We start from the raw sequence: 25,986 nt of genomic DNA, 5'->3' as shown, positions 1-25,986 counted from the left end.
TGGTAGCTTTACCCTGCTAATAGAAACAACAGGAGAGGTGTGCATAGAGCAAAGGCTCCCAGGATCTTCATCACTGGTACCGGTGCCTTATTGTCACACGGGATGCACTGAGAGTGCAAAGAGCACAGCCAGGAAAGCTTCACAAACATCAGCCCCAGAGTGGTCAGGGCAATTCTGCGGCACGTTACTGGTTTAGCTGTGAACAGACACAGCAAATCTGGGTAAGACTGGGAAAAAAAGAGGTGGGTTTGGGTGGGAGCTCAACTGTCAGCAAAAGCAGTGTTCATCTGATGATCAGAGAGCAAAGTGAGCAGCAACCACTCTCTGCTGCTACCTTTGAGTTCCCTTCTTCACAATGAGGAACAAACTGGTGCCTCCAGTTTGAACTGTTGAAATAAAAGATTTTTTGGAGGCTGTTTTGGATAAAACAAATCTTTAGGTATGTATTTCTCAGGAATCTTGAAGAGGCCATATTGTCAAGAGGAACTCAATAGAGGCTCTCCCTTCCATTCATGGGAATCATATCAGCTGCCTGCAAGGGCTGCAGCTTCCCATCTTCATTCTGGGCTCCCATCAACTAAAGGAACTGGGAATGGGCAATGGAGGAAGCAGCAGGCTGAAAGTGGCAAATACCAAGCCTAGGGATCCCTCCAGCTGACTGAAATGCCCAGATTACAAAACAAAACCTTGCAAGACTCCATGAGCAAGCTCCTCTAACAATGCACAAATGCTGCCCTTGAAATGCAACAGGAAGCTTTTGAGAAGGGTATTTGACTCACACCTAATCGTGACAAAATCCAGAATATCACAAAGAAACTCTGCCTAAAGGAGCTCCCATGATCAACACCAGCCTTCTGCATCCCCAGGGAATGAATTTCCACAACAGCCCTCAAGCCCCTTGTGGAAATCACAAGATTTGGAGAGAGATCTCCTGACAGTCCCATCACAGAGTGGACAGAGAAGAACAATACAGAAGACTTTTTCCAAGGACTTCTAGCCTTTAGCCAAATCAAAAAGCTCAGTATTATTCAGAATCCAGTTGTAGATACATCCATACAGTGCTGATTGGGATCACATCTGGACAGATTTTGAACTGAGTGGCATTTATTGATATGGCAAAGAAGGTGGCCACAAGCTGACCCTGCCTAACAATGTCAATTTTTTTTTCCTTCCTTGTCAAAGAATAATTGCAGAAGGTTGGATTTTCTTTTTTTTTTCCCTTCTAACAACTAAGCTGCCATTCTTAATGCTGAGATACTGATCCTTATTTTTCTTGGAGAATGGAAGGAGGGGAGCTGAGGCTCTGCTCTACAGTAGGACTGTCACAGACACCCAGCCAAACCTGCAGTCCCCCACCTCCCAATGGCCCTCAGGAGCAGGGGAAGTGCTGAGTGTTACTCACTGCCATGACGAGCTCAAAGGGGTATTTGTAGACTCGAACTGGGGACTGGTATTTCTGCACCATTTTTACCACACACCTGTAATAGAGAGAAATTGGAACATTTTAGATCCTCCACACTAAGCACTGAAATACATTCTAGGTGATTTTTACAGACCTTACTAGAAGCTGTAACTCTTTCTTATAAATACAGAGATTTATTAGGTAGAATACCTTGCCTAGTAAGTGGCAGAGACAGAGGCAAGTCTTTGCAGTCCCAGTCCAGTGCTGCTTCCCAGCACTATTGCAGTAAATTCAACTTGGAGTTCCAACAAAACTCACAATAATTAAAGCACAATACAGAGATGTAAAGCCACAATGAAGAGTGGAGACTCTCACAATGAAGAGTCTTGTCTGGAGAAGGAGCCTGTCTCAGGAGCCTTACAGAATCTACACGGCAATTCTTCCCCCTTCCCTACATTATATCTGCAATCATTAGGGCAAAATCGTTCTCATTGAAAGCTTCCACAGCTTCCCATACTTTGGTGTTTTAAATGCTTTTGTGCACGAAGTAGGACCCGGTGCAGCTCACTGAAAGGAAGCAAAAAGAAGCAGCATGCTAAAAGAACATGCCTGATGCTAAGCTGGCAATCACATCCCACTGCCTGGATGCCCACTGTTCCAGCTGAACTGAGGCAAGAACTGCAGGCAATGGGAACAATCCCGTCCTCAGCATTTCCCTGCTCCCATCCACCTCTCACTGTCCTCATCAGGATTCCTCCCTCAGACTCTCCTGCCTGGGTTTTACCACTCAAACATGCATCAGTAACCAGCATCTCAAGGGAAGTACACAAATGATTTTTAAAAGCGTTATTAGGTTGCTTTCTGCAATTCCTTTAGGAATTCCTTTGTGCTGCTCCTGCTAATTCCATCCAGGAACATCAGGACACAAAAGGCTGGACGGCTGGTTGGAGGCACTGTGCTCATTCCACCCCACTCAAATTCCACTGCTGAGCAGACACAGCCCTTGGCAACATGACGCAGTGAAGCGCTGAACTCAACAGTCAGAGCACTCAGATAACTTATCCCTGACATTTCCAGCCCAAAACTGGAGGTGAAACATGAATAGGCAATAGATCTCCCTCAAAAACTGCTGCAAAATGCCATCACACTGTAAAATCTAAGCAAGGGGAAAAGGACTTCCAAAGTTTGAAGCCTGAGAATGGGGGATTTTTGGAGAAATAGGATGCAGCGATCAGTTCCTCTGCAGAGGGTCACATTAGCCAAGGAGCAAAGGACAGGACCCCCTGGATCTCTCAGTCTCACTGGTGCTGAAAGCCAGTCCACACCAAGCCAGTCCATGCAGAGAGAACCTCCCAGCAGAGCATCCAAGCCAGAGTGCAGCGAGAGGAGCAGAACAAGCACAGCCCAGGAAGGCCGGGCTGCTCTCAGATATCGGACACCTGAGCCAAGAGGCACAGGGCACCTTGGAACACGACCTGTAACAGGATGAGGCTGGGCGGGACCCTCCCCGTGAGTGCAGAGAGCACCAGAAGCCTTGTCAAGCTGCGATGTTACTTATTCTGACCTCACCTCCCACGCCAGGAATTCCTGCTCCTTTGCAGGATAAGGCTCAGGACAGACGAGTCTACAATCACCCAGAGTCCAGAAACAGAGGCATGAGCCACAGAACAGTGGGATGATACAAGCAGCCTTAACTACGCTGTTTGGGCAGACCTGCTGCTCCCTGGCAGCTGCTGGACCCGACTGCCACAGGTTTATTGCTTCTGTGCTTCTCCAGCTGAGGGAAGGCTGGAAGAAAGAGCCAGTGATATTACACCCACTGGGAAGCTGTGGGAAAATGACAGCTGGTATCTCACACCTGCCCTAGAAATCTTTCATACCTCAGGAGAGTGCAGTGGCAGCAGACCTTCTATACCCTCTCTTCCAAACAGAGCTGTGAGATGGTCATTGTGCTTCCCAAAGCAACAGGGACTCCTGCTAGAAGTCCTGGAACAAAAGGAAAAAAACATCAGAAAAGGCAGTGAAAGGTGGCTACTTGGCACCCCGGCTGAAGATGATGATTAGCAGTGATTACCACTGATAAGGACAGAGTCTCAGGTGTTACCATTGGGCACCTGGGCCAGAGTAGCTCAACACATGCATCTTCCCAGGGCTTTAGCACCAAAGACAGATGTGCTTTTAAGGTCACCTCGTGTTCCACTCCAATTATAAACAGCTATGTTCAACCACCAGTAAGAAACCACCCAACCTGAGAGTATGTCTGCTCCTCAAACATCCTTCCAGCTCTACAGTGGGCCAGGCTTCCTGCTCAGCTTCCTATTTCCATCTAGATAAAAAAAAGCATATTAGGGAAGACAACTCAGGTGAAGAGCAGTGACCCACTGAACTGCAGCATGACCACTTAGAAACCCCAGTCCACAGGTGGAGGCACACCTGGAGCATCCGTGGGGAAACACCTGGAAATAGGCTCAATTCCAGCTGCCCAAGCCCACAGGAGTTGATAAAAGCTCAGAGGTTGGAGCTGTCAATGCACTGAAGCAACAAATCTAGCTACTAACAACCACTCCAATAATAACAACCCTAATCACCCCAAGTAGATATTTAAGTATTTCAATTCTTGCACACCTGAACACACAGAAAACAACAGCAGCCACCACATTTCAAAGCAACCTGTGGCACACTCAGCCAACAACCCTGAGCCCTGAGAGCCTCAGCTCCCTGGGCCTCCCTTTTGCTCCAGCCCACACAGCAACTCTTCCATGAACCAAACAGAGAGAGCTCATTACAAACTCCAAATTCACCTGCTGGGTGCTCCAGGGAAGGAGGTGGGAAGAGGAGGGATATGGACCCCTGATGGCACTTGCTGTAACTCTGGAAGCATTCCAGAGATCTGGATTCTGAAGAAGCAGTGGTGCAGCCCCAGTGTACAAAACTCCCCCAACACAGGAGCCAGGCCTGTGATGGCTCCTGTGGGGAACACACATCACTACACACAGCAAAGGGACAGGCAGTGACATTAGCTGTGTGTTTCCTTCTCATCTACAACAGCCACTGTGCACCTGAGGGATTTTCCATATGCTTGACTTCTATTCTATTATTTGTAGGAGCAGCTTACTCGACAGAATACAGCCAGATAGTGGGAAATCAGAAACTGAGTGTATAGATTAAATACCCAGAAACCCCTGAATGGAAACCCCCAGCCCTGCTTCTCACCCAGGCACAGAACTCATCATCTCCCTCCACACTGGAGCTGCCTGCTGGATGTGGAACTGGCAGCAAGTGACTTTATTAACTTCTCCCACCTGTGGTGGCTGCTTTTCATCTTGAAGAGAACTAAGCAGGTTTTTTTGTTTTGTTTTTGACAAAGAACTGCTGAAAATAGCAGGATTCTTGACTTCCTCAAATACCATTACACCACGTGAAAGCCAGCTGTGGCACCCAGCTAAGCTGATATTTCCAGTTAGAAAAGGGGGACTCCACAGGGCTGCACTTTCCTCCTGCCTTCTAGAAAAAGCTGGAGAGAAAGGTGTGTGACATTTCCTGTGCCTGGGGGGCCTTTCACTTAGGGAGATATTGCAATTGATGCATTACACACAGAATAATAACACAGTGCCAAGCTGTAGGATATTTATTAGAGCTTTTTCACCTAAGAACTTAAGAACAAATCTTTTGAAGCTTGATGTAAGGAAGCCTCAAGGCAGAATGGTGCCAGAATAAACTTTCACCATTTTTTAGAAGCAGACATCTGCTCAGGCAGGTGCCCCCTGAGAAACACCTCTGGAGCAGGTGAAGCAGCATGGAGGGTGCAGGTCACTGTGCTGAGGTGGAGCCTGAGCACTGCTCCTACACCTGGCAGAGGTACCTGGAGTCCTGGCGTGGATCAAAACCAAAGACAAGCAACACAAACACCCAAACAACAACATTTACACATTCCTGACCACACAATGGGAACAGTCTTTTTGGCTGAGGGGAAGAAGGAAGTGAACAAGTATCCAGCACTCTGCTCTCAGAGCTGTTTCTCTTCCATGTGTGTATCACAACAAGCTCCATACCCAGTATTTCCACACATCCATCTCATAAAGGTAATTTTCTCACTGAAGAATCACCATGAAACTTTTATGCACAGCAATACATTAACTCCCTGATATTTGCCAGCCTGCAGCAGGAGATAAGCATTTCTGAAGTAAACCCCCTCATTCCTCCTTACTACTCCACAGGAAGTCATACCACATCCATTTATCCAGTGTAGGAAATAGTTCAATTCTCAAATACAATTTAAGAACAGGAGACACACAATCCTGGAGTGGTGTGGGTTCGAAAGGACCCTACAGTCAATCCTGTTTCCCCCCCTGCCATGGGTAGGGACACCTCCCTCTATCCCAGGCTTCTCCAAGCCCTGTCCAACCTGGCCTTGAACATTTCCAAGGATGGGGAAACCACAACTTCTCTGGGCACCCTGTGCCAGGGCCTCAGCACCCTCACAGCCTTTGTCCCCAGTCCCTCTCCAGCTCTCCTGGAGCCCCTTTAGGCCCTGGAAGGGGCTCTGAGGTGTCCCTGGAGCCTTCTCTTCTCCAGGTGAGCACCCCCAGCTCTCCCAGCCTGGCTCCAGAGCAGAGGGGCTCCTCTGTTCCTCCTGGCTCCTCCAGAGCAGAAGGGGCTCTGGACCCACTTCAACAAGTTCAATCCTTCTTCTGCCAAGGACCCCATGCTTCAGTTTAACACGTAAATCAAGAGCAGTCCCAGGCAGCAGCTCACTGGACAGTACAACAAAGCACCAACAAACTGTTTCGGTCTGCCTTGAGTGAAGCTTGCAGCGGTATTTTCTTTGAACAGAGGCTAGCTGTCATCAGCCCCACCATAAACACAAGCATCTTCTCACAATCTACAGATCAATTTTACTGCTTGGAGGAGTTAAGCCAAGTGATCCAGAGAATATACTTGGTTCACCTAGAAGCTGACTTGAAAACATGGAATCACAGATTGCTTTGGAAGGGACGTTAAAGCCAGTCTCGTTCTAGCCCCTTCCATGGGCTAGTTCTAGCCCCACTGTCCCAGGCTGCTCCAAACCCCATCCAGCCTGGACACTTCCCGGGATGGTGCAGCCACAGCTTCTCTGGGCAACTTGTTAAATTCATCAATGCATTTAACAGCCATTGATCAGGGTCACCCGCTGAATTTATGAATATTTCAGGGCGAGTTTCAGGGTAGATTTGTTGAACCCCGAGCCCCGGAGCCGCCCGGGCTGGTGCTGGGGTCCCGCTCGCAGCCCCTCCATGGCTCAGCCCACCTGGAGCGAACCTCGCCCGTGCCACTGCCGCCAGACACGACACAAACCCGGCAACTTCAGAACCGCTGGATTTTGTCCTTAGACCTGAAGGGATCCCCGGCCACCCTGAGCCCATTGCCCGGGTCTTCACCGGCTTCCCCCCGATCCCACAAGATTATGACTAAAATTTCCCTCTCGGCTTCCCGTGGCTGAAGGATAGCGGCTCCCGGCGCCCCCACACCCACCCAGCGCCCCCGCTCTGCCGCCTCACCACGGGCCCGGGCACACGAAACAGCAAAATCCTCACGCCCCCCGCCCCTGCCTCACACGGCAGCCCCGAGGGATCCCCGGAGAGCGCTGCCCACCGCGGCCGCCTCCCGTATCCCGCTCCCATCTTCCCGATCCCACATCCCTGCTCCCCTCCCGCCCGTCCCGCTCCCCCTCACCGCGGTAGCGGCACAGCCCGGCCGGACCCATCCCGCTCTCGGCGGCTCCCGCGGCTGCGGCGGCCCCGCCCCTCCAGCGGCCCCGCCCCCGCCCCCGGCCCCGCCCCCCGCAGGGCGCTGTCCATTGTGCTGCGGGGGGGGCGCGGGCAGGCCCCGCCCCCCGCACGTGCGGCCCCCCCGCGCGCTCCCGCCGCCATCTCGCTGAGGGACGGGTGGGCCGTGAGGGGCAGATCCGTGCTCGATATCCCCCCTAAAGCTGCGCTCTGGCACGGGGAAGCCATTCCCCTTTGGTCTGTCGTTCCACTCCTTGTCCCAAGTCCCTCTTCAGCTCTCCTGGAGCCCTTTTTGGCACTGGAAGGGACTTTAAAGTCTCCGCGGACTCCAGGTGAACAACCCCAGCTCTCTCAGGCTGTCCCCACAGTAGAGCTGCTCCATCCCTCTGACCATCTTGCTGCCTCCTCTGGACTTGGTCCAGCAGCTCCATGACCTTCCTTTGCTGAGGACTCCAGAGCAGGGCACATCTCCAGGTGGGGTCTCATGTGAGCAGAAAGGGAGAATAAAGAGGGGTGAGTGTGGAGATGAGCACACCCCATCCCACAACAACACAGCGACAGCCCTGCCGGAGCTCCAGGAGCATTTGGACAATCCTGTCAGGGATGCACAGGGTGGGATTGTTGGAGTGTCTGTGCTGGGTCAGGAGTTGGACCTGATGATCCTGATGGGACCCTTTCAGCTCAGGATATTCCATGTTTCTATGACTCTCCCCAAACTGGCACTTGCCCTTGAGGAGCAGGAGCCCTCTCGTTCGGGGTGCAGGAGGCAGAGCCCCAGCTCCAAACACAATAGAACCCTGCTCATCCCAGGCTGGATCAACCCTTCATGAGCAGAGGGACCTGCTCACTTCAGCCCTTTATCACTGCACTGTATTGTTTGATTTATTACATGACTTATTACACACCTGTGAACCACACCTTGAGCAAATATTCCCCAAACACTTCTACTGAGGTACAAGGGGATCACCCAGCCAAGCGACACTGAGGACACTGGGAGGCATCCTCCCCTCTCAGCTTCCCCCTCTCCACCAGCTCTGAACATCTGTGCGGTGTTTGGTGAATCTTGAGGGGCTTTGCAGCTCAGGGTGAGTGGGCTCTGTTTGCCAGGCCATGTGCTGGGGAATTGTCACCATCTGGTGACAGTCCTTGAGGCCGTGGCTCTGTGGAGGAAATGATGCCAACACTGCCCGACTTTGGGTGTCAAAGAGTGGCTGAGCAGCTGGTTCTGGGGCAGGAGGGGCATGTGGTACCAAGAATGCTGGAGGAGAGGGATGAGGGAGACCAGCTGGGGAATGTTTTGCACCTTCAGAGCCTCCTTTCAGGTTCTCTCTAAGGACCAGCTGCCCTCTTGCCTGCTGCTTTTGAAGTAACATCACTTCTACTTTGTCTTTTCCTGTCTCCTTATCACTTCAGCTGTGGAGTGTCCCCTTATCTGGGCATGTATTTCAGGAAGCTGCAGTGCTATTTCTGATCAGCAATATTTCCTGAAATGTTCTGCTATCTCAGACTGAGGAGACCAGCCTAACACTGCTCAAAACCAACCCACCCGAGCCCATGAAATGTCAGAGCTCCCAAGGCTGCAGCCCGTGGAGTCAGAACACTTTTCCTGAAGACCTTAACAGCATCAAAAGCCACAAAATTACTCAAGGCCTGCAACATCTGCTTTGTAAGTATGTATTCAGAATAAAAACAAAATGTATTTATAAATAAATATTCTGAATTTCCCATCACAATGCAACTTTCTTTTCCAAAGAAGTTGTATTTCTTTCCTGTTGTTCCTCATTTACTGCTAAATTTCCTCAGAGAAAACAGAAGAAAAAATAAAGCACGATTTCCATCTTCTTGCTACAGAATTTACACCAGCCTATAACTACTTTGTGCCCTAATTGTGGTGGTTTCCCTCTTGTTCAGGTCAGAAAAACTGGGTGAGATTTTGGTGAGTCCCAACACATCCTGTTTTCTGCTGTGCAGCCCTGACTATAATTTCCATTTTCCAACACTTGTTTTCTCCTGCTGCCAGAAGGTCACCTTGGCATTTTCCAGTGTCAGTGGGCTGCCTTTTCCCCTGACACAGGGCCAGCTCTCCAGGGCATTCCCAAGGGCCCTGGCTGTCCTTCCACCTACCAGGACTGGCTGTTTGCCTCAAGGGGTGGCACTGGCCCTCAGGTTTTTTCTCATGGGAGATCCTCAGAAAGAAATTTTCACTCCTCAGCAGCCTGGCCTAGGAACTCCTGCAGTTAGAAAGGAGAAGTCTTCCTGGAAGGACATCTGGTCTGAAGATATCATTCAGCCTCCACTTCTCCCATTACAAGGGTATTTCACTTCAAATTCTGCTTTTGTCTCAACTTCTATGCCTCATCTTAAAAAAACTCAACAGCAATTCAAGTCACAACAGCATTGGCACGCAGGAAAAAGCTTGTAGGGGTATTCATGGTATTGTTATTCCTATTTACCTTATTATGAAAGCAGTTGAAAGAAGCTGCAAAGGAGATTTGTGGCAAAGCTGCAGTCAGGGAGGCCAGAAAATTCAGTGGTTTGTCATGGAGGTACTGGGGTAGACTCGGCCCTGAGCAAGGGAAGGATCCCCCTAGATGCCTGAGGGAAAGGGAAAAAGAAAGGGGAAGGGAAAGAGAATGCAGAAAGGGCTGGGCTGGAGGTGTGAAGCTGCCCTTTCTGCAGTGTCACACTGAGGAGGTGCTGTCCAGCCATCTGCCACACATGTTCAACAATCCTTAGAAAATCAGCACTGTTTAGACTTTAAAGGCTTGCTTTAAAAATTCAGCAGTAAAGTTCACCTGCCTTTCAGAGCCCCAGTTAAAGCAGTGTGGAGGTGTATTCCACTCTCTAAACCTGGGCTTCAGTCCAGGTGTCACTGGGTGGAGCTGAGAGAAAGAAGAGGCTCCACACACAGGCTCCAGTGCTGGGATAGACACACCAGCCTAACCACTGCACCATGCTGGGCTGGAGCTCACCTCTGCTACCTCCACACCTCTGTAAATGTAATGTAAAGACACCTTTTAAGCACTTCATCTCACTCTGTTTCACCAGAGCTGAGCAAAAGCTGGATCTGCTGTTCTGAGAGCCAGGAAACATTGAAATATTGAGGCTTTTCTCACTGAAAACAGACCAGCAGTACCCAACCCCACAGCACTTGCAGACCCTCTTGTGCCAGGAGGTTGGCCCCACATCCCGTGGATCCCTAGGGCTTTGTGTCACTCTCAGTCCCATTTGTTTTTTGGTGCAGAATGGAGGTGAAATGTGCTGCCCAAGGTCACCCAGCGAGGTGGCAGAGATCACTGGCAGGGATGAAACCTGAGAGCAGCAGACTGAGATTGGGTTCCTTTCCCCGTGGGACTGCAGATGAGCAGAGTGCTAATGGCTCTGCTACATTCACCTTCCAGGATAATGCCGAGGTGGCTGCCTGCCCCGCCTTCCCTGCTTCTGCAGCTTTTAAAATAGATTCTCAATCCTGGTTTGGTTTGTTCTGTGAGTCAGAGGGGTCTCCTACCCTCTGACCCACCAGCAGCTAAGAACTGAATTTTTGCTTTACATAAGAGAAATACAAAACAAACCCATCCCATCAGTGATATTTAACCCCCAAAGCTTCCAGCTCAACAGCTGATCCTGCTAATGTTCTTTAAAAGCATTTTTTAAGTTTATCACCTGCAGTGTGTTGACATGCTCTGTTTAAGGGGGTCTGTCTGCGTTTTGGCTCATAAAATATTTGCCATATTCCAGCCAATCATAGAATCATGGAAACACAGAATGGTTGGGGTTGGAAGGGACCTTAAAGCTCATCTCATCCCACCCCCTGCCGTGGGCAGGGACACCTTCCATTATCCCAGTTTGTTCCAAGCCCCATCCAACCTGGCCTTGGACACTTCTAGAGATGCACAGCTCTCTGTGCCAGGGCCTCACCACTCTCACAGGGAAGTTTTTCCTGATATCTAATCTAAACCTACTCTCTGTCAGTGTGAAGAATTCTCTTTTGTCTGTTACTACATGCTCTTATAAAAACTCCCCCTCCATCTTTCCTATAGGATCCCTTCAGGATCGAGAGAGCCACTCAGGAAGATCTAATACCATTCAGGTCTCATTTTTATCACAAATGCTCCTTCTCATTTCTATGCAGTCATTCTGGGACCCTCCAAGGCAGATTCTCTGAGACCAACATAGCACGTTGCAACAGCAGCACATCTCCATAACCTTACAAGCAAGCCAAAAGTATTGCAAATTAATGCAGAATTCAGCTCTCTTGTAGAGTGTTAGACAAGCTCTGTGTGACTGAAGAACATCCTATTTAAATAACTTCTTTTTTCTGTGCTGTTTGTTCCTTTATGCATTTCCCCTTTTGCCTCTTGCTAGTTCTGTGAGATGTCACCCCGTGCCTTGCTGAGTTCTGCCTGACTCCCTTTGCCTGGAGTAAAGGCTGACACAGGTTTATTATTCCGGGTCACCAAAACCAGCGTCACCTGCAGCAGCACAGCTCTGTCAGCCGTAGCTCTGAGCACTGCTCTGCAGAGGGGGTGGTAGGAACAGCAGGGTTAGCAGAGAGGGAAGTCTGCTGAGCTCAGAGCAAAGGTAAAAGGAATATGGGAAATTCAAAGGAAATACTGGGAACCAGCTGAGAAACATGAAAGCTTTGGGAAGCATGCAATGCTTCATCCTTGTTTGACGTGAGGCTCTCCAGTGGCTGATGGGAACACGGAGGATTCCTCTCCAGAGGGGGCTGCCCGTAAGCTCAGAGCACAGAGCTGTTGGGGCTGTTTAAGAGGTTAAGAACTTCACAACTCTTTTGGAAACAGACAGCTCAGGAGACCACAAATACAGCGGCCTTGGGGCAGCATCCCCTTGTTTCCATCCCTTGCCAGGTGCCAGCACCAACTGCACAATGCTTCTTTTGTCCAAACCCTCACCCACTGTGATGCTTTAATACAAAATATTCTTTCTTGGGACCTTAAAATAGAGATCTATGGAATAATACAGACTGTGGAACCAGCATCAAGGATTTCAGACCATGTAACTGGTCCCTGCTGGGACTGCTCTGTGCCTTTCCAGCACTCAGGGAGGTAGAGTTCAATACTTGTATTTTGAGAAAAGTATTCCATGATTGTCAGAGGTGGTATTGAAACTTCTGCTGATTTCCTCAACAGATTGTTGATTTTCTAGCTGATTAAGTGCAGCCTAAACAAGTGTGTTTTCCCCATGACTTTCCCCTTCTCTCCCAGGTGTGAGGTTGGCATTGGGTATATAAAATAACACAGCACAGCCCAAGACCTGCTCCTTCCCAAAATCCTGTTTGTGCTGTTCCCTGACAAGTGTGACAAGCAGTGGCTGGAGATGTCTCCCTAGGATGCCACCTCCAGCCAAATGCTTTTGGAGAGACCCTGCCAGGAGCAGACTGGGATCTGCTAGTTAACCCCAAGGGAACTGGAGGTGTTTTTCCAGAGCCAGGGTACACTAGACTGGTGAGACTGGATTTTGCTGTGTGTACCTCTTACCTGTCTGTGTAACACAGGAGATGAGAACAAAGCTCTAGGGCCAAACTCACAGGTAACACCAGGATTTGCTATCATTCCATCACAGCAGAGAGCACTGGGGAATGAGCTATTAAACACAGGGTATCCCAAGATGAATATTTTCTCCTTCCTGGGAATATTCCTTGTAAGCAGTCCAAAGGATTATGTCTCTTTCTAAAAGAAGTCCTTTAATTTATATTCTGAGGTACGCACTCCCAAGATTTAATTTACCCCAAGCTATGAAATTAAGCTTACCCAAAATTTCAGACTGGTTATTTATGCAATATATTCCACCACACAGTTGCTGGTTTAGCAGTGCAGTGATACCTCGTGTGCAGGAGATACTGATGAGGGTCATGATTTTTCCTAAGCCTTTAATTTAGACAATAAAGGATCCACATGCTTTGAACCCCCACAAAGAAGATTTGAAGTAATCTTAACAAATTATTTGTAAAAGCCAGATTGTACCCCATTTTCCTGCAACTTCTCAATGCATCTCCCCAGGAGCTGCCAAAATAAGAGGGAGGAAGAATGTTCTCAGGCTGTGTCTTTGTCTGTGAGACGCTGAATGCAGCAGCTGCAATCAGAACCCAGAGAGAAAACTCCTTGTGAGGAGTGTTTCCATTTTATTTTCCAGACCTCTGCCCATCTCAGATCATTGCTGGCTCAGTCTTGCATCATGTGGATATCATTTCCCAGTGACACCAGGGACCTTTACTGAGCTATGTTCACTATGTGTGTCCTGCCCCACATTCCAGGGAGGGCTCGGTGTCCAGGCTGTGACCGGAGCACCCTGCTGGCTGCCCTACACTGGCCAACAACTGCCTGAGGTGCTGCTTCCCACTTCAAGCACTGCAGCTGGGATAAGCTATATAAAAATAATAAAAAGAGAAGCACCTATCCCAAGACATCTAGGACACTACAGATTAAGCTGCTTTGATTACAGTCACTAAATAGACTTTGGTTTTTCATCTGAAATACCAAAAGGGATCTGTTGGAGACCCCTGAGTCCCTCGGGTACATTCATGCTACCCAGAATACAAGCTCTAAAAGGCTGCCACTGAAATCCAGGCCTCTGTGGCCTCTTGAGAATATTTTTCCTATAAAGCTGCAAAACCGTGAGCAAAAAGCCTTGTATGATAACTCGGAGGTAGACACGCAGGGGAGGTTGCTGAAAAAGTCTTGGATAGTTAGGAAGAATTAGTCTTGTGTCAGAAAGCTTGTTCTCAGACTGCTTGGCCTGGATGCTGAGGTGCCTGGGGGTGTCTCTCCCATCTCCCATGGGGTGGATGGCCGTGGTTCAGGGCACCACCAAGCCATGGGATATTTATGTTGGCTTCTCAGGCAGTTCCGTTGGGCTTGGTGGCTGTGGTTGGTCACTCTTGGTCTGGCCTGCAGGAGGGGGCCATGTGGTCTTCTGATGAAGGTGGCTGGAAAGGAGAAATATGCCTTAGGTAGTTTGGGAGAAGGACACAGAGGATAATGTGAAGACAGCACTCATTATTTAGGAAAGACGAGGAAGCCACTGAGCTTGCCTGGTTAGACTGTGCAGGTTGCCTGTTTTGTCTGAAAATGCTTTTCATAACCTTGAAATGATCATTTGCAAATGGGTACTTTGTACCCAAACAAAAAACTGTGCTGGCAGATCTTCAGGTTGGGTTAAGCTAAGAAAGTGGTAGGAGATATTTAGGTCTCAAAGTGCCCTTTCAGATCACTTTAGGAAATGGCTCTGTTAAATAAAAGCCATTTAAGAGGTTTCAGGGAAATTTAACAGCTTAAGGTCCAAACAAAGCCACGTCATCCTTCTCTCCTTGTCTGGAGCTTCACAGCATCTCGATATCACAGCATAAAGGATTAACATTTCAGTGATGCTTTTTCCCTTACATGGAGCACACTGTAAAAATGCCAGCTAGACAAGCCACAGAACCACAAATTCCCATCTGGCCTGAAGGAAATCTAGCATTTTATAAAGCAAAAGAGAAATCCAGGAATTCACACCGTGCAGGGTGGGAAGTCTCTTTCTGTCTAGGAATTTCACAGTATTTCTCTGAAATGGCCATCTGGAGGCCTCTCCTAGACTGATCAAAAGTTGTCAAGCAACAGTTTCGGTTAAAAAACCCCAACAAAACAAACAGGAATTTTTAGTATCTGTGTTGTCCAAATTACAGACCACAGCAGTTTTGACACCTACTCCTTGTAATTTGGGATTCCTTCAGCAGGCAGGCACTGGTTCCTGTCCCATGGAAGAGCTGCAGATGGAAGCACAGAGCCAAGTGTTAGTGCAGAGAACATGCCCGATGCTGCTGCATTATGATAATGCACATTTAAATGGGGCAGGAGCTCAGAAAATGCTGACAGTGCTCATAAACCAGAGGTGCTCCTGAAAGGCTGCAATTATTTCCTTTGTGTCTTGTACTTTGAGACAAAGCCAGTGCTGGGCCATGGCCACGCTGAGCTGGTGAATAGCATCAAAGAGCAAGGACTGGGCACCAGTTTGGGGCTGTTCATTCACCTGGACGTGACACTGAAGAAGTCAGACACTCATTTTGTGTGGCAAGAGACAAGCAGGATCAAATAATTGCCACCAAGAAATGTTTATGGCTCATGGACCAGCTCAGAGTCCAAGACTGGGAGAGTTAATCCACACTCCCATGGAGCTGGATGCTTGTTCCCTGATTTTCCCACAGATGTGAGGAAAAGGGAGCATGGCTGGTTTTTACTCCAAGGAAATGTGGAGGTGACTGTTTCCTTCCACTCAGCATTGCTGGAGTTGTAGCTGGGTGGTGTAAGGAAAGTTTGGATCCTGGGTTTAAAGCTGTTGGGAAACTGGACAGGGTCCAGCAAGGGAAGCCCCAGGAGGAAGAGGCTGGGGAGGGCTGAGGGAGCTGGGCTTGTTTAGCCTGACAAAGAGGAGGCTGAGAGGCAACTTCACAGCCCCCACTGCTACTTCAGAGGCAATTAAAGGATGCTGGAGCCAAGCTGTTCCTGGCAGTGCAGCCGGTGTAACTGGGGGCAGTGGCCACAGGCTGCCCCTGGGGGAGCTCGGGCTGGGTGCTGGGAAGATTTTTATCACAGAGCAGTGAGGGAACACCATCAGGAAGGCTGTGAATCTCCATCCTGGCTGCCTAAACCCACTGCAGGTCCCCTCTACTGGGATGGCCCTACCTGGAGCAGATGATCTGATCTCCAGCATCCCTTTCAACCAGCATTTCAGTGATTCTGTGAAACCATCCTCCTGCCTCTTAGGATTTTTTTCCTGGATAAATGCCTTTCCTCTGGCCCTGGGCACAAGTCTTTGACTCCATACCCTGCCAGTCTGCATTGCAGATTCAAAGATGAATCACATGGATATAGGGAGGGCAATTACATCTCAGTGAGCATGAGAGAATCAGGGAGGCTCAACTGGTATGGAAAAATATGGAAGGTGCTGGAAGCTGTCAATAACACTGACAGAGATCCCTGAGACTCGCTGGGATTCAGCTTTCTCCAGTTAATTGAGTGCTTACCGTCCTTGTTGGAGAGGATTGGAGCTAGCAGTTCTTTAGCTTCTGATAGCAAAAGGTCAACAAGATCTGAAGATGGAAGAGATGTGTCTGAGACTGCGTCTGTTTTATCCTCTTCTGTTTCATGGTTGACGCTTATAAATACGGAAAGTGCCATCAATACTTCTGTCAGAGAATGGTCATTGACAATCCTGGCCAGCCAGGAAGGATGTGCAACATAAATTCTGTGTTTGGGGGGTTGCATCTCCATCCCTCTGCATTCAAGTGTCTATTAGACACCCTTGCATTGCTTTGTTACAGACAAATAGCAGAGCATTCTTTAGAATTTGTCAAAACTATCTCCCCCACATTATATTAGAAATAACCAACTTATAAACTTAAAAACTGATTTCCATTCCTCTTAAAAACTGGCTTTTAAAGCCAGTCATCATTGATGGGACAGTGATTTTTCAATGATTTAATCAGTTAAAAACACATATGGAGTTGTGATACATTTATACCCAAGTGATAGGAGATAGGCTCCTGAAGCCTGAGCTCTATTTCTGCAGCCATTCATGCAGCTGAAAGTCTTGAGAGCTCCTTGCTTACACTCTATCTACTCTAACTGCTGATAAAAAAGGATGTGGTCCTGGGCCCAAAACTTGATTTATGTTTGGAAAAGCAGGTGGGTCAAAACTCTGCTGCTCTGAGACAACCTGCTTAGGGTCTCTGCTGACAAGAGCAATTTAACCCAAGCAGAGTTTCAGCTACTAACTCCCCAAAAAAGCCTGAACAGAGGCCAAAATCCCCCAGCACCAACCCACCAGCAGCCTCCAGATCATCTTTCTCCCATGGTTTCACTTCCAAAGTGAAATTATGTTTAGAAACTCTGGGTAGGTTACGTGTGAAGCACCTTCCCCTGAGAAAGGTTAGAAAAGGACATTTCATGTTGCTGTTCACCATTCCCAGAAGCCATCTCCTACCTTTTCTCATCTGGTAAACGACTGTGTGTGCTCAGGACCTTGTAAATGTTCTGCCATGCAACAACAACAGAAAAAAAAAATTAAAAAGGGTTTCAAACTTGTAGGAATGAATAATTCCAGAGAACAAACCCCATGGGTTTTTCCTGATGATCAGATTTAATATGACAGTAATCAGCTTCTGCTTATTCATTGCCCTTGAAGCAAATATCTCAAGGCCTTTTGCAGCTCAGGCAGCATTAATGAATCTACAGACACATCTGAATTCTGCATTTTACTACCAGTGCTAAAATATATGACATGCAACACAAAAATCCTCTTCCAAGGAATAATTTTGCAGGCTGCATTTCAGTGATCATTGCTGCCAGGAACTCCTGGCTCCTGGGTTGGACCTGCATGTGGAAGCTCTCATTACCATGCACTTCTCCAACACCACTGAGGGGTGGGGGAAAAAGGAAGATCTTTTGGTCCAGTGCTCAAAATCCTGTGATGTTTGACCCTGGGGTCAAATGAGATATATTTCCAAAGTCTGACCCCAAACTTCACAGGCTCTAGCACACAGTGCTGAAGCTCTGGAGCTTCACAGCAGCTACATTTCCTTTTGCTCCACTGTTTCTGCTTGATTTCAAGAGTTCTTGGGACAGCCAGCAGTAGCCATAGCAGATACACTGAATACTGATGCTTCCCGTGCTGACCAGTTACATATACTGGTGCTCCCAGTGTAGGGAATGAAGTGGAAAAACTGCCAATTGAAAGACTAAACTGTGAGACTTTGCAGGCAATCCGGGGGGGAAGCACTGGAAGAGCAAAGCCACTCTGCAGGTTCCTATTTATAGAGAAGCAACCCTCAGCTATAGCAAGAGAAGGTGAGCACGGGTGATTTTGACAGCAGAGCTCCTGGAGCAGCCTCAGCACAGGGAGGCAGGAAGAGCAGAGCCACCAACAAAACCTGCACCACGGAGTTTGCATCGCTCCCAGAGATATGAGGAGAGCTCAGTTCATTCCCTGCTTCCTCCTAACCGACAGACAGGGGCTTTTTCGGGTGAGACAGCAAAAAAAAATAACCCTCTTGCTTATGAAGCAGGAAGTTGATTGGACTTGCAAAACCACCCTGAAGGGAAGAGGCCGTGGTGATGCTGCAGTTGCACACCTCACCTGCACAAACAGGAGCAGTTTCCTATTGCAGATCTCCAGGCGCTTCCGTGAGACTTCAGATTTTCGTAGCTGCCCATCAGCCAGGGACAGCTGCCTCTTCAGCTCCAGGATGTCCTCCTGAGGCAGGGACACAGGAGGAGGAGAGAGCTGGTGGTGATACTCCAGCCTTGGCTTTTGGAAACAACAGTTTGTGACATTTGCTACAAGCAAAAGCAATGTCCTTCGGGAAGGGACAGTGGAAGTTATACAAATTATTACACAGATCTAGAGACTGTGTTGGTCTTGTGATCCCACACAGCAAATGATCTGTGTGCTATTTCATTTTCTCCTTGTAAATAGAAAGAGGGTAACCTTAGCTGTGGCTGCCCCATCCCTGGAAGTGTCCAAAGCCAGGTTGGATGGGGCTTGGAACAACCTGGGATAGTGGAAGGTGTCCCTGCCCACGGCAGGGGCTGGAATGAGCTTTTTGGTCCCTTTCGGCCCAAATCATCCCATGATTTTATGAACCCACAGAAGAAGAGCCTGAAGGGTCGTGGGCTTTTCCCCAGACTGAGGGGTTGTGTTACCTCTATTTCAGAGACGTGCTTTGCTTTTTTCCCCGCCAGCTGCATCTTCAGTTCTGCAATCTCAGCCTCCAGCAGGTGGATCACTTCCTCATAATCCTGCTCGGCACTCTGAGCCTGTCTCTGCACCACCTCAGCCATCTGCAGTTTGCTCTGCAGGGTCCGGTTCTCCGACAGGAAGCCCAGCGCCTTCTGCAAGCACCCAGAACTCGTGATGAACACAGCCCGTCCCCTCGGCTGCCAAGCCCCAAACCCACCCCAAGCAGCCCAGAAATCTCTTCACTAACTTGGTTCAGCCTCTGAAGCTCATCCTCCATCGACTTCTTGCTGCTCTCCACTTCTCTCAGAAGAGACTGTGGGAAATATTTTCACCAGATTAGAAGCAACAAATGACAGGACATTTTCTAGACTGCCCCAACCCACCAGAATGTTATTACAGAAGTTCTGTGCACTTTGCCACACACAGGGAGATCTTTTATGGCTGTGACCTGCAGAATGCCACCTGAACACTGCCGAGGTGCTGACAGCCAGGTGAGGGTGAGAGGGCAGGTGCTGCTTCTGTTAATCACACACTGGAATTCTTAATGAGAGCTGCTTTTTAAAGATATTAACTCCCTGCTGGGAAGGGACTGCATGCTTTGAGTACAAATAAGATTTCCTTTGAGGCTGAGAGCGAGAAAGAGGCAATTAAGGAGAGTGGAGGGTGAGAGGCTCCTGTGTGACGAGGAATGCACAGAGTGCAAACTGGTGACTTCTCCAGAGGGACAGGCCACCCCATTACCCCCATGGAGAGCTACAGCAGAACACCCCAGCCAAGAAATGTGCTCTGAGGGGAGGCTCCACCTTCAGCCTGCGGACTTCGTGCCTCAGATCCCTCATCTCCAGCTGCAGCTGCTCCAGGTCCTCGTTGCCATTGCAGTTCAGAGAGTCAAAGGTCTGCAAGGAGAGGGACACACTCATCACACATTGAATCAAAATCACCTCAAAAAGGAGACAGCATTTTTATGCAATAGATCAAAAGGCACATTCAATAATTCAGCTCCAGGATGGTTCATTTTGCCCCACAGAATTTCACTCTTTGATCCCCATCATTGCTGAAATAGCTGAGCTAGAGTGAATTTTCACTTCGTGAACCAAATGAAATTACTTAGAATTGATTAATTATGGCTATTTTCCCTTCTGCATAACTGCCAGGCTGCTTCCTCATATTATCCCATAGATACTGTTATTTCCTTATTAAAAATGAGAAGTTTGAGGTCTTCTATAGAATTTCCTATTAAAAAATGATTAATGAATAGTTCTGCCTTGTCTTTCTAACTCTAGAACAATCAGTAAATGGTACTTTAGCTTTTCCCATCTCAGAATTCCATGGATTTCATGTAGAAGATCCATGGATTCAATGTAGAAGAGTTTTGGGGTGACTGACCAGGGAGTGAAAAGCTGATGTATCCAACAAATTGGCCACTTCATGCTGAGTGAAGAGCATGGAGCTGGAATCCAGACCAGCCTCGTCCAGCTCCTCCTGCATCACATCCCTGAGTGCTTGGAGAACATCTGTGAGAAACAAGCAGGTTTTACCAGGCTAAAAGAGAAAATTGCTGTGTGGTAGGAGAAAATGCCACTGATTTTGGGGCCATCCACTGGTGCTGAGCAGGTTTTAGAGATGCCAGACATGTTTCTCTAATAATCCTGGGTTTGTCAGCAATCCCATCAAGCTTAAATGAGTTGCTGACAATCTTTATCAGACTCCTGTTTCTTTTCCATCTGAAAAAACCTACATTTTTAAAACCCAGAAAACCCAGGTATTTTCACAGGGGAGTTTTCACAACTGTGGTTCTGAAAGTTTTAAAATTTTAAGCTAAACCCGCATTTCCCTGACAAAAGGCACCTGCTGCTCTTTCTCATGTTGCTGATTTAAACAAAAAGACAGCTCAGTAAGTTCAGCACGTAGGAAAAGTGATAAATCAACAAGTCTGAGAATCCACATTCATTTTGCTTTCAGACATGAAGGCAAGCACAGCAAAAGGGGCTGCATGGGACACGTGGGAGCCATCAGGGAGGTGGCACCAGGGTCCCAGAGCTTCCAGTCACAGAGTCACAGATCATGGAATGGTTTGGGCACAAAGGGACCATAAAGATCATCTGATTCCATCCCCTGCCATGGGCAGGGACACCTCCCCCTGTCCCAGGCTGCTCCCAGCCCTGTCCAGCCTGGCCTTGGGCACTGCCAGGGATCCAGGGGCAGCCACAGCTTCTCTGGGCACCCTGTGCCAGGGCCTGCCCACCCTCCCAGGGAACAATTCCTTCCCAATATCCCATCCATCCCTGCCCTCTGCCAGTGGGAAGCCATTCCCTGTGTCCTGTCCCTCCATCCCTTGTCCCCAGTCCCTCTCCAGCTCTCCTGAAGCCCCTTTAGGCCCTGGAAAGGGCTCTGAGGTTTTCCCAAGCTGGAGGCAGCTCTGCAGGTGGGGTCTCACCTGAGGGGGCAGAATGCCCCCTCCTGCTGCCCACCCTGGGGCTCCAGTACAGGGGGCGTTTCTGGGTGCTCACAGCCAGGCCATGGCCAGCTCTCATCCTCCAACACCCCAAATCCTTCCCCCAGGGCTGCTCTCCCTCCCTTCTGTACCCAGCCTGGATTTGTGTTTGTGACTGCCCCGAGCCAGGTGCAGAACATGCACTTGACCTTGTTGAACTTCATGAGGTTCACATGGTCCCACCCTGAAGCCTGTCCTGGATGGTGCTCAGTCTCTGGGCTGCAGCAGGAGCCAGAGTCTCTCTGCAAAAGCAGCACATTTGCTAAACACCCCCAACCATCCTTATTTCTGTTACCACAAACTACAACACCAGTCACTTGTAGGATAGGGCCGTGGTTCTGTGTCCCATCCCTCACTCTGCACAAAACATTGACCCAGATGCCTTGTGACTGTTCTCTCTGCTGGTTATATTGCTGATACTTTTGGATTTTTGCTGAAAGCAGACACTGTGGGCCAGCCATGCTTTGGAAGGCCACAGAAAGCAGAACCGGCTTTTATTTTCTCTGTCTCCTCTGGCCAGCTCCTGCTAGGAAAGCTTGGATTTTTAGGAAAGTAAGCCCTTGCACCAACTTTCTTTTACTCTGAATTTACCTATGATAGGACAATGGGAATGGCTTTAAACTGGCAGGGAGTAGGTTTGGATTAGATGTTAGGAAGAAATTCTTCCCTTTGAGGTCAGTGAGGCCCTAGCACAAGTTTCACAGTGAAGCTGTGGCTGATCCATCCCTGGAAGTGTCCTCTTGGACAGGGCTTGGAACAACCTGGCATAGTGGAAGGTGTCTGGTGGAATGAGATGAATTTTGAGGTCCCTTCCAACCCAAACCATTCCAGGATTCCATGATTCTACAGCATGCCTTCTTTTGTGTTTGTGACTTTCCCTCTTTATAGGCTCCATACCTACCCTTCACTTCTGTCCCTTTTTAGCTGCCAGTGAAGCTACAGAGAAATGTCAGACCCCCGTTGGCAGAGCTCCTGCTCACCTCCATAGGCCACAGTCCCCTGCGAGTCCGTGGTCAGGCTTTGCCGGAGCTGCCTCTTCTTCTCCTCAGTCACAGCCAGACCAAGATACTGCAGAACCTGGAGCAGAAACAAGGAGCCTTTCAAAAGAAAAATATTGGAAAAGCAACTCTTTGGCATAAGCACTGGGAAGACACTTGGTGCTGGGTTTCTCTAGGCAGCATCTCCCAAAGGAATTGAATTGGAATTCCAGTCTCTCCTTTGCTGCACATGTACAGAAATGTCTGTTCCTGAACACAGGTTCACATCCCTTCAAGAATATTTTATCTGAAATCAGATTTGCAGCTCTGATGAGTTTTCAGGACTTTTATCCAAAGCCAGTGGAGTTTTAGCAAGAGTCAGCTGGCAAGAGCTCAGCCTCTCCTTTCTCTTGCTGCCCAGAAATTGTGTTTGGGACCACGAAGATAAAAGCTATTAACAGAGTATTTCTCATGGAGAGAGGAGACATTCAAACATTTTGCTCCTCCACTGCATGTTTTGCTCTCTCATTATTCCTGATGCCTTAACTTCTACTGATATTTATCAGTTCAACCTCAGGGCAGCACACAGAAGCAGATAAACCTGTGCAAGCCCCACTTCCCTGCTGGCAGCAAAAAGCTTTTAAAAGACAAAGCCGAGCTCAGCAGACTGTGGGAAAGCGCCTGAATAAAACATTCACCTGTGCCAGGCTGCACCCACAGCATCTCCTGGAAATTCCCTGGGAAGGGGCTGCGAGGGATCCCCCTCACCTTCCCAGCCCCAGCAGTCCCTGGGATCCATCTGCTGTCCCGTTCGAGTCCCATTCCTGCTCCTCTGCCCACCACCCCTGTGCGAGGCAGTGCTGCAGGCACTATAGGATGATTAAAGTGACACTTTTTAGGATGTTGGCAGGGTTGGCCATCCCAAAACCACCTCATGTTGTGGCAGTCGGTGTCACCCCCCACCCTGTCACCGCTGCAGCCTAGCACCGCTTTTAAAAGTGCAGCTCAGCGCTCGTGCCAGCCGAGAGGAGCCGCTCAGTCCCCGTGAGGAGCAGAGGTCGCTGTGCAAATGCCATCCCGGATCCCGCTTTAGGAGAATTCCGCAGGCTCAGCACAGCGGCTCCGCTGCGCTGCCGTCGGGTGGCAGCAGATGTTCGTCACATCGGGGCCTCCGTGGTGTCCCCAGCCCCGCACCAAGGGCTCTGTCCCCACATCCCCCGCCACCAAAAGCCGGGAGAACCCAAGGGGCCAGACTGGGACTGGTCCCCAAAGCACCCTCCCCTCACCATGGTCTCAATGAGCAGATGGGCAGCTCTGCTCCATGCCCTGGAATGTGTTTTCCATCAAATGATGGAAGAATCAGCGGTTCTAGGTGGCTCCTCCATGAGACATCTCCTATCTCAGCCTTCCCTCCTTCCCTAGCAGTAACAGCAGCGCCAAAAGTCTGGAGGGCACAACCTTAGCCAATGGCATGATGTCCTAGGGAGGTGCAGCTGCCAGGAAAACACTTCTGGAGCTTCCTGGAGCACCAAGAAATAGCCAAGATGAGCCAAGGGATGTTTAAATGCCCCTTTGGGCACAGTCAGGTTGTTTCACCCTCTTTACTTTCAGAGGCTGGACTCAACCTCCAGCAAATGCACCTGAAGATGGGCAATTTCCAGCACAGTGCATAAGGAGGACACCTTGCTTTGGGGAGAGGGACCCTGTCACTTACCAGATCCAATTTTCCATCCTTGAGCCGGATATGGGGATCCAGTGCTACTTTAGGTTTGATGCCTGAAGCTGATTTGTAGTTAGAAGCTGAAGCAGGTGCTGAAAAATCAGAAATAAATGTTAATGGGGAAGCATTTGGGTAGAGGTGTCTGCAAAACAAAATTCAGGTCTCTTGTTGTGTGAAATATAAAGTGTGTGCAGCAGGGGAAAAATCCAAGTCCAGGATTTGCTAAAACCAGCTCTGGAAGGCTGAACTAGGCCTCTCTTGGAAAGACTGGATACTGGGGCAAATCCTTCTGAAACTGGGCTTCTGCATGGTTTAAAATGAGATGTTTCATCCAGGGACAAAGGACTGCAAAAATAGCACTTTGGAAATTTCCAGTCACAGAGTTTTGTGGAGTCTTGAAGTGATGGTGAACTGTGAGAAAAATTAATTAAAATCTGCCTAGTTCTTGTCCACTCTGATTAAGCAAAATGGAAAGAATTCCAGATACCCATGGGAATGAACAGATTAAAAGTGATGTGGAAAAGCAGCACTCTGAGATTTTTTCCCTCCCCAAGACTGCAGGAAGCCTTGAACTCTTTTCCCCTCAGCTGGGTGGGCAGGTTTCTTTTTGGTAGAAGGAGCCACATGTGTTGTGAGGCAGCAGCTGCTGTGCTGGTGAAAAGCTGTCATGAGCTGGAGGATCCAGCTGCCAACAGCTGGCTCAGCATGGCCAGCACTGCTGCACAGCTCAAAAGGTCCAGAGCACAAGCCCTGCTCCTCCATCCTGGAGGGAACCCCACCTTTTCCATGATGATAAACCCTTGCCTGTAAGGAACCATGGTACTCCCTGGGAAAAGGGCTGGAGAAGGATTTAGCTGCTCCCAAAGAACCCAAGCAGACTCCAGAAAGGTGCAGGGTTGCTGTGCCTGCCCCTGCCCACACTCAAACCATCAGCCCAGGTGACAAAATTCCTTCTCGTGCCAGTCATGAGATTTGCCCAGGGAGCAATTCCTTTTGCCTGCTCAGGATCTGGTGAACATCATGGGAAGCCCTGGTTTGCCAAGCAGCACAGCTCCTCTGGAATCCCTGCAGCTCTTCTCCCCTCACCCTGCTGTCCATCGGGGTGCCAGGAGAAGCAGTGAGGAGCAGCAGAGGTGCTGCATAAGCCTGCTAATCCAGGCATCCATCTGCTCTGCTAAGGCCAGCAGCTGGGAAGCAGCAAGAGGTAGCAAATGTGTTTTCTGGATCAGCCACCAGCACTTCCCTCTCCCAGTTCAAGGGCAGAGCCATGGCTAATCAGGATTAGCTCCATGTGGCTTTGCTGTCAGCTCTGGACACAGCCATATCCAGGGCATCCATCAGGCACCCAGAGAGAGGCACTGCCTGGCCCAGGCACCCAGCCTGGCCAGTTCTGTCTCCATGGATCACAACACTGATACAAAGCCTCCTTGGTATCCCAAATCCTGGAGTAATAAAATTCCCCAGCTAAGTCAGGTCGTGGGTGGGTCACTGCTGGTGCTGGGTTGCTCTGTCCCCATCACCAGGACTGGCTGCCCATGGTGGCCACCTGAGAGTGTCCCTGGCATCTGCAAGGTGCTCAGGGCAGGGAGGACAGAGCTCATCCCTGTCCCAGGGCCTCTCCAGGGGAGCATGGAAGGCAGAGCTGAAGCTGCTGAGCTTGCCCAAGGTGAGCCAGGCATCCCTGGGAGCAGCTGCTCCATCTCCTGCTGATCCCACGTATGGACTAAACACAGTTTACCTCCAGTGCTTGCTCTGAGCCTTCCAGAAGGGAATCACAGCAAGGCACAGGGATTTGTAAGCAGAGCCAATGTCCAGGGAAGGAAGGGCTGGTGGGTTTGAGGCTGCAAGAATGGTGAGCAGCACTGGTTCAGGGTTTGTTGGGAAAGTCC

The 25,986-nt window shown here is 49.3% G+C and overlaps 2 protein-coding genes across 6 annotated transcripts in view; both read right to left on the bottom strand.

Annotated features, from left to right (window-relative positions):
• Positions 1-7,177, bottom strand: part of SEC14L5 (SEC14 like lipid binding 5) — a 39,356-nt gene extending 32,179 nt beyond the window's left edge. The window contains exons 1-4 of one of the 4 annotated variants that reach the window (XM_088174671.1): positions 7,115-7,146; positions 3,651-3,728; positions 3,283-3,388; positions 1,403-1,478 (exon numbers count right to left, since the gene is read on the bottom strand). In XM_088174671.1, coding sequence (XP_088030797.1) covers positions 1,403-1,465 — 63 coding nt within the window. In that variant the 5' untranslated portion in view covers positions 1,466-1,478; positions 3,283-3,388; positions 3,651-3,728; positions 7,115-7,146. Of the gene's footprint in view, positions 1-1,402; positions 1,479-3,282; positions 3,389-3,650; positions 6,602-7,114 lie in introns of those variants that run through there. The other 3 variants (XM_088174672.1, XM_014888556.2, XM_088174670.1) reach the window with 3 other exon arrangements.
• Positions 7,178-12,899: 5,722 nt separating this feature from the next.
• Positions 12,900-25,986, bottom strand: part of LOC106860604 (syntaxin-binding protein 4-like) — a 46,165-nt gene continuing 33,078 nt past the window's right edge. For both annotated transcript variants that reach the window (XM_014888505.2, XM_088174125.1), the window contains exons 13-23: positions 24,092-24,189; positions 22,381-22,477; positions 20,293-20,420; positions 19,710-19,802; positions 19,154-19,219; positions 18,870-19,058; positions 18,304-18,420; positions 17,152-17,201; positions 16,193-16,323; positions 14,878-14,935; positions 12,900-14,116 (exon numbers count right to left, since the gene is read on the bottom strand). In XM_014888505.2, the coding sequence (XP_014743991.1) occupies positions 14,014-14,116; positions 14,878-14,935; positions 16,193-16,323; positions 17,152-17,201; positions 18,304-18,420; positions 18,870-19,058; positions 19,154-19,219; positions 19,710-19,802; positions 20,293-20,420; positions 22,381-22,477; positions 24,092-24,189 (1,130 nt within the window). In that variant the 3' untranslated portion in view covers positions 12,900-14,013. The remainder of the gene's footprint in view (positions 14,117-14,877; positions 14,936-16,192; positions 16,324-17,151; positions 17,202-18,303; positions 18,421-18,869; positions 19,059-19,153; positions 19,220-19,709; positions 19,803-20,292; positions 20,421-22,380; positions 22,478-24,091; positions 24,190-25,986) is intronic.

The sequence above is a fragment of the Sturnus vulgaris genome, chromosome 16 (genome assembly GCF_052056855.1).
Source record: "Sturnus vulgaris isolate bStuVul1 chromosome 16, bStuVul1.hap1, whole genome shotgun sequence".
Taxonomy (NCBI): domain Eukaryota; kingdom Metazoa; phylum Chordata; class Aves; order Passeriformes; family Sturnidae; genus Sturnus; species Sturnus vulgaris.
Note: the sequence above shows the minus strand (reverse complement) of the source record. Positions and strands in the feature narration are given on the sequence as shown.